Here is an 8,502-nt window from a genome sequence, read left to right on the forward strand (position 1 = left end):
AACTTCATAGCAATTTTCTTGAATGAGACAAAATACAATCTTCTTCCTCACTGAGTTTAGACACCAGACAAACATTCATGCCAAATCATAATTAGTTGAGTTTGGTGAACCACCATCAGAAGCATTATTTGAAGACTTGCCTTAATGTATCATATCTGTATCATGAGGTGAAGATTTGTGCCACGGTGCTCACCTCTGTGTTGAGCATCACATAGTGTAGCTTGGGAGCCCCACTCTGGGGTTGCACTTTCTGCCTCCTTTCCTGCTGAGGAAGACAGTAGGTTGAGAGCAGCACAATTCACTGGACTCTGTTCTCTCTGGACCCTCACCTCAGCCAGCTGAGCTTTTTATTTCTACTGTCCTCTTCCAATGCCCTTCCAAAACAGCCGGTCTCAGGAGATCTTCGAATCCTGGAATCCCCACAGTGCAGGAAGAGGCCATTCAGCCCATAGAGCCTGCACCGACAACAATCCCACCCAGGCCCTATCCCCGTAATCCCATGTATTTACCCTGCTAGTCCCCCTGACACTGAGGGGCAATTTAATGTGGCCAATCTACCTAACTTGCACATCTTTGGACTGTGGGAGGAAACCAAAGCACCTGGAGAAAATTCATGCAGACACAGAGACATAAAATGCAAGTTTCATACAGTGACCGAAGGCCCTAATTGAACCTGGGTCCCTGGCGCTGTGAGGCAGCAATGTGTCACTGCATTGCCCTCATGGCTGCCAGCAACCATCTCTCAGTTGTTAGTGTCAATAAGTGCCATCTGCATATCCCACTTGCAGGTGTCCTTGTAGCAGGGGTATGGACACCAGCTCACCCTACAGTAGCTCCTTTTTTTATTTGGCCTCTTACATCTGATGAACACAGCTGAGCCGATAGTCTTTAGTTGGCTTAACAACGAGTGCATGCTGATGGAATTAACATGCTCTGGGATCGCAATTTAGTGACACTCCTGCCAAGGGATGCTGAGGATATGCCTGAAACAGCTGTTGTGAAAACTACTCATACTTTTCTCGTGCCTAGTATATGTTGTCCATAGGGGTACGCTGAGAATGCAGACTTAGTAGACTAGAAGTTTGTCCGCCATCAGACTGTTGTTGTTCTGCAGCCTCTTAGCTTAGACATAACAGCTGCAGCCTTTGTTCTATATGTGTTGATTTCAGCATCAAGTGGCAGATTGCTGGTGATTGTGGAACCTAGATATATGAAGCTATCAACTGCCTCTGGTGTCACATGACAGCAGTTTTCCTGGTGCTCTTTACAAGAGAACCTGTCCATTTGCTGCTGAATGTGTTTCTTGGTATGGAATCTAGTGCGACATCAGTTTAGAGCAACTCTCTAATCCCCTCATGATTCGATGAGTTTATCCAGTAACTACATAAGCTTTTCAAATCAGGTTTGTCTCCACTCTGTTGTTTCAGCCTATTTCACTGGTATGGAGGTAAAGATGTTACCAACTGACCACCTTGTCTTGTGGTTGGGAAAGTTGCCAGCCAAATTTTCAGTCATGGCCGTTATTTCAGTGACGTGTGCTGAAAGTTTGTAAGAATGAATATTGAGATTACTGAATCTGGCGCAGCTATAATGCTTAGTCATTGGCAATGTTCACACAAGAATAATGGCCACTTCAGAATGCTATAATTGCCTGTGGGTGAAAAAGACCTTCAGGAGACGATGATAAAATTGGCATGGTAAACGATATCAGGCAGAACATAGTGAAGCCTGGAATGTAAAACAATGGTTATCTACAACAGCAGACAAATCTGGTTGGTATTTGGGCCTAGTTTGGAAATCTAGCTTGACAACCAAATGCCCTGATATGTCACCTGGCTTAATCTATAATCAAATTATTCAGCTACCCAAGAGCCCAAACTCTCTTTGTATCCAATGATTCCTGTCTACACTTCCTTTGCTATCTTCGGTATTGTAGGCACCCTCTGTCTTGCTCTGCATGGCTGCCTTTTCCTGTGTTTTCTAAATTGCAGATGTATTGAAAATAGAGGCCTAAATTCTAATATTGTGATGTACGCAACTGTTATTGAACATTAAATTACTTTGCTTTGTTGAGCTACCATGGAGCTGATAAGATATTTTTCTGCTGTTCTGCTTTTTGTTCCTTTTTCCAGATCTTTATATCATTTCCTTCAGGGAAAAAAATGTAATTAATGAAAGTGTTTGATTTAAGAGATGGAAAGTACGTGATGTTGCTTTCCATTTTAATTTCAAAGTGTTGAAAGCTTTCCCTAATCTTTTGGACCTTCTTGTAACAATTGAGAAACTGCATTATGTATTTTTGCTTAGAATAATTTGGCAAAATAATTGCACTGAATTGTACTTTATTATTTTGTAAAGTATCTGTAAGAATATACATGTTTTATGCTTATCACTTCATAGGGTTGCTTTCAATAAGCATATCAAAAATAATTGAGATCAAATACCAAGTATTTGTAATAAGCATTAAATGTATCTAATCTAATGTGATCTACTTATTTTTTATTTTAAGCTAGCATGAGAAATATGCGTAGTCTTGATTATTTTCACTATTATTTTATTTAGGCACATGGCCACACATTCACCACAAAAAACACATAAGTGCACCTACTGTGAAAAAATGTTCCACCGGAAAGACCATCTGAAGAACCACCTTCAGACACATGATCCAAATAAAGAGGCTTTCAAGTGTGAAGAGTGTGGCAAAAACTACAACACCAAGTTGGGATATAAACGCCACCTAGCACTGCATGCTGCCACCAGTGGTGACCTGACCTGCAAAGTGTGCCTTCAGACATTTGAGAGCACAGAAATTCTGCTTGAGCACCTGAAAACGCATTCGGGCAAGTCATCGAGTGGAGTTAAGGAGAAGAAGCACCAGTGCGACCACTGTGACCGACGGTTCTATACTCGGAAAGATGTTCGGAGACACATGGTAGTCCATACAGGCAGGAAAGACTTCCTTTGTCAGTATTGTGCTCAGAGATTTGGCAGAAAGGACCACCTGACAAGACACATGAAGAAGAGTCATTCGCAGGAATTGTTGAAAATTAAGACTGAACCATCCGATATGATGGGACTCCTTCACTCCAGTCCACCCATAACAGTGAAGGAAGAACTTAGTCCAATGATGTGCATGGCTTCTAAAGAGACAGTAGGTAAACCATTTACTAGTTTACCAATGAGCATGTACAGTCCACACATTCAAGCCATGACAAATTCAGGATCATCACATAGTTTGGTCGCTAGTTCTCTAGCTATGGGAATGGGTTGCCAAATGGAGGCCCCATCCTCAATTCATTCAGCACCCCCTCAACCCTCTTCTAAATATCAGCTTGGATCTACCTCATATGCCACTGGCTTGCCTGAAAAGCCAACGGAAAGTTACTTAATGGACTTGCACAGCAGTTTGCCACTTTCATCCCATGAATCTCAGTCTTCACCAGCTAAAGTAGGCTTAGATTCACAAAGTGGCCCTCTGGATGACATTTCTGGTGAAAATTTGCTTTCCAAAAGCCCTGCTATAATTACTGAATCCCTCTGTACAGCAAACATGGACTTTTCACATTTACTGAGCTTCTTACCACTGAACCACCCTACGTACAATCCACCTGTTTCGGCGGGGGGGCTGGTAATGGGCTATGCGCAAAGTGAGCCTCAGTCCTTACTTACCTCTCTTCAGCCTCAGCTGCAGGACTCCCAAGGGTCTGGAAACGGTCTGAACCTTGGGCCTCTTCACCCATTGTCTCCGGTCTTTACCACCAGTCTGAGCACAACAACGTTGCCACGTTTCCACCAGGCTTTCCAGTAAACTGCTGTTGGATCTTTTATTCAATAAATCTGTGCTTGGAGTGGAATTTTAATGAAGCGCACAAAGCTTTCTCAAAGGACTCAAAGGAAGCTCAAGCTTTGGAGAAGCTTTTATAAGGCAGTTTCCGTTATTCAGTTTAATCCATAATATGGAGGGTTTTTTAAAAAAAAACAATCTATTAGCAACTGACGAGGCATGTACAAACAATAAGCCTTTTGCTTTCTACACTCTAACATGGATACAAATCCACAGGAGGGCTGAACATATCAGAACTCTTGAGACGTGGATGAGTTTTAATGTGAAAATTACTCCCCAGATAGCTACATGTTTCATTTATTTCTAATATACATGGAGATCTGTTACGATTGAGAAGTTACTTCATGAGCTAAAAGTCTGCAATAGAATTACAGGGAAAAAAATTAGTGAAGGATGGGAAAAAAGTAATATAGTTATTATAGCATTATGCAATGTGTATTAATCTCTGCTTTGTCCATATTGTGTTTTGAAACAATATTTTGTCACACACACACACACACACACACACACACACACACACACACACACGTCTCTGCATGAAACAGAAGTTGCACAGTGAAACTTAAGTTATGCTCATCAATGTGAGATGTGCCCAGTCAATCGTCCTTTCGCAAAAAAGTATTGACTTGCTTAATTGTTAAACCACCCTTAGTTAGAATCATAGAAACCCTACAGTGCAGAAAGAGGCCATCTGGCCCATCATTCCCTACAAATTCAGACATTTTGTATGTGCCAAGAAGCCCTGGCCCTGTGTAATTGTTCAAAGAGCAGCACCCAGAAATTACTGTTGGTAATATCGGTAGGCAAATACTTGGCAGATCCATATGACGTTCTCACTTTGTTATTTTAATGGTGGCATTAATGCATTTTAAGTAAATGGTCATGACAGGTTAAAATAGCAGGCAAAAAAAATTTCAGTCGACACTTTAAGTTGCTAATGTTGGCAGCAGTAATTTCGAACCTTGCAATTCTTTCTGTTATAGCTGCGTTTGTCATACTGGGGCGTACGAAAGTTTTCATCTTATCAGGAGCAATCCCTATTTATTTCCTTAATTGCTTCATTTTTCTCATGAGGATGGATATCACTTATTTATGATCAAATACTTTAATCCATGGTTCATACGTTAAGTTATTTTACTGCGCGTGATGAGAAGTTTTTGAACATTAGCAGTAGCTCATTTAAAGCAAAGCTTAAATGTTGCAACATGTTGTTAAAATCAGCGGTTTGAATTTCACTGCTGACTTGTCTAGGGTACAGAATAAGCACCTCAGTGACCTTGTTCAGTCCTACCTTCAGGAGCACCCATGTTTGTGTTCCCTGTAAGTAACAGTAAATGCATTTCTTGCTCTCTTAGCAAACAGTATTGAAAGAGGAATGAACTAAAGCAAGGTAGACTTGAACATTAGTTTCTAACAAAGGTACATAATTGCACAAAAATAATCACAGCCAATTGATCAAAGTTAGCTTGATGCACATTTATTTTTACAGAGGTCTGGCTCTATTTTCCTAAACTATTGCAGAATTATTCTTTGCTTCCAGATTTGTGGCACACCCTAAAACTCAGCAATAAAACGAAATGACACAGTAGCCAGTATGTAAATGTGTAATGCCGTTTTCCTTCCAACACTAATTTTGCTTTTTTTTTTAAAAAAAAGTCATCTTTAGAAACCAACAATGGTCATCCTCAATTCTCAGCTTAATGGGGAGATATTGCGGCTTAATTATAACGCAAATGCTTCTGATATTTTAATCATCCTGCCTTTTACATCTGAGTAATAATCCTAAATTTTGTTTTGTGTATTCATTTAAACCCCAGACGTAAGTTCAAGAAAAGGAAAGACATTATGATATACATCTGTGTATAATACTATAATGCATATTTTAGAAGATTTAGCTCCAAATTAAGTAGTTAAAACACATCAAACTAATTAAAATTCTTAACCATCGTCTGCAAGAAGTGCATTCTTGGCTTGTAGGCGTAGTATCCTTTAAAGTCCATTGAGTATCACCTAGACTTTTATTGTAGTGAATATTTACTTTGAAAATATTGTTCCTTTCCTTGTATTTAGGAGTTATGAGATCTAGAAAGGATACAGAACAGGGTGTTTGTTTTAAGAATGCCCTGATTATATTAAGTCAGGGTCTTGTCAAGAAAGATTTTTATGTTATGCTTGTATTTTTAATGTAAAGATTTTAGTTCTGTTACCGTTTTGCCTCTTCTGTCAGTGCCTTATTTTGGCCATCAGAGGCTTTGAGCTATTTGAATCCTTATTTCACAGTTCTCTGAGCAGGAACTCACAAAGACACAACACATCACCTCATTGCATGCTTCTTGCTCTAAGCCTAGGAGAAAACCAAACTCGCCTTACAGTGAATGTGGACACAACTTCACCCCGGTACAGAGACAACATCAGGAAGAAAACTGCCGAAGTTGATTCACAAATAAGCTAGTTCTGGATGACAATGTTCAATAAAGAAAACTCTTGCAAATCAACCATATCTATATTTTAATATATAAAATCTTATTTTTTATGAAATTAGGAAACGATTAAAATCACTGCCAAAATGCTCTATTGCAGAATTTTAATGATATCCCTCTCCTGGCTAAGAGGGATTTTAAAAAAAGATAAATCGTGACAGCCATATTTGTAGTGTGGCATTACTAAATATTCTATTCTAAATATTTTAGTGGATTTCCTCAGTTCATTATTTTGGGAGGAAAAAGTTAAAATGTAGACTATTGTGGTACCAATTGGAAAATTGTGAATTACTTCCATGTTCTGCTCTGCAACAAAAGGAGATAGTTTATATCATGGCTATCTTGGAAGCAAACGAGTGAGGGCAACTTTACTACCTGTGGACAGACATTTTCCCAGTTAACCTTAAAAGTCTTTGGTTCAAGTCCAAAGTGACCGTATCAATTTATTCACAGGTGAGCAACTGCACAATGATCAAGTACGCATTTTTCAATGAATTTTAATTGCTGTATTCATTGTAAGGCTAATAGTTCCCCTTATGGCTGGCCAATTCACTATGTTCTAGCACTTTCAGAAACCTTTATAGGAGAGTTATCTCTTCAGCACCGTAAACTGGTAATGAGTCTTTTATAAAATTAAGTGCCATTAGATTTTTGTTAGATGTATTAGTATTATGATAAAAGAGCATTACAGTGTTTTGTATTACTATCATTCAGCTGCTCTGTGTTGTACTTTAATATGTAGGATGTCTGATGTATAAACCAATTTAATGTAAAAACCACAATTACTCTCAAATCTTTTTCTTTCACAATTAATTCTGAGTGCTGGATTGTTGTTCCAATTCATGCTGAAATTCTACATCAGCGTTCAAAGATTTACAAATTGTATTTGTGAGTTGTACACGCTACATCTCTCTTCACTGTGTTAACCAATGTTTACCGATGGTTTATACATCAGATGGCCAATAGTCAGTGTGCTTCCATAGTTGCACAATTTCTCTGTATTTTGTAAAGTTCTTTACAATTAAAAGTGTCATGTTCTATATTTGTACTGATATTTTGGGACTGAATGAAAGCAGATCAACGTAATTTGCCCACTTTATATATTTTTTTTTCAAAAATAAATGTGCCTACCCCCTAAAGAAAGTTCACAGACTTGGGGAATGGAGGTACAATCAACATGATGGTGTTTGCTGGATTGTTCCGCAGTGGATGACTGAAGACTGAAAACAGTTCTTTGCTCCTTCACAAATCACTAAATACTGCTCAGATGGTTTTTTTCCCCCCTCAAACTTCCATGTGCCAATCTTCATCCAGGACTAAAGTGAATGTGTAAAACACTTAATGCATGAAGTCCACGTAAAGTGTCAATAGATTATTAGTAATAGATAGTAAAACATTATTGCAGTTGGAAAAACTGCAGGCAATTTCTGTCCTTTATACATTGTGTAGTAAATAGTACTTTTTTTCCTGCATTTTGTGTTTGAATGCTGCATTCTGTTACAACAGGATGTTTGTTGCATATGGTAATCATTATTTTTATATAGCATTTTATTTACATACTACTGGTATTTGTACAAAATGTATTTCAGGTAAAGAGCAACATAATCACATATTTTTACATGAGTGTTTTTATCAGGTTTCATTTGCAATCTGTTGCTGCAGTTGAATTTTGTTGGACATTTGTATTGGTAGATCCAAAGAAATATTTCGGCAAACATATTTTACTTTATTGTACATTATACTTTGACTGCTACCATGTTACTTTTGAGCAATTAAAATATGGAGCTTGAATTGCTAAGTGTTCATTATCTTCATTCTGATTCCAATCACTTTTTATGAGAACACGAAACCTAATCTCAGGTGGAAAGTGCTCCGTGACATATTGGCATGCAAACACTTTTTTTGCAATTTTGATGTAAAGGAAGGAGAACATCCAATGAGTTTTAATAGATTAAAGTGACTCTGTTTTGATTGCTGATGGAAGGTTTTCTTTGTATAAGAGCCCTAGCTTCTCTGCTGAACCTGTCACATTTTGCCTGTTTGTCATTCAGCCCTTGACTGTAAAATCCCTTTAACTAACTGCATCCAGAAAGACCCATCCTGCCCATTCACGGAACCGAAGCAAACATCTGTTTTTGATCAGCTTTCCACACAATCCATTAATTTAATCTGTCTTGA

The 8,502-nt window shown here is 38.4% G+C and overlaps 1 protein-coding gene across 4 annotated transcripts in view; it reads left to right on the forward strand.

Annotated features, from left to right (window-relative positions):
* Nucleotides 1–8,087, forward strand: part of plagl2 (pleiomorphic adenoma gene-like 2) — a 128,910-nt gene extending 120,823 nt beyond the window's left edge. For all 4 annotated transcript variants that reach the window (XM_080204828.1, XM_080204830.1, XM_080204829.1 and 1 more), the window contains one exon: nt 2,563–8,087. In XM_080204828.1, coding sequence (XP_080060954.1) covers nt 2,563–3,808 — 1,246 coding nt within the window. In that variant the 3' untranslated portion in view covers nt 3,809–8,087. The remainder of the gene's footprint in view (nt 1–2,562) is intronic.
* Nucleotides 8,088–8,502: the final 415 nt, after the last annotated feature.

Source organism: Carcharhinus amblyrhynchos, chromosome 16, assembly GCF_965287045.1.
Source record: "Carcharhinus amblyrhynchos chromosome 16, sCarAmb.v2.hapA, whole genome shotgun sequence".
Classification (NCBI taxonomy): Eukaryota; Metazoa; Chordata; class Chondrichthyes; order Carcharhiniformes; family Carcharhinidae; genus Carcharhinus; species Carcharhinus amblyrhynchos.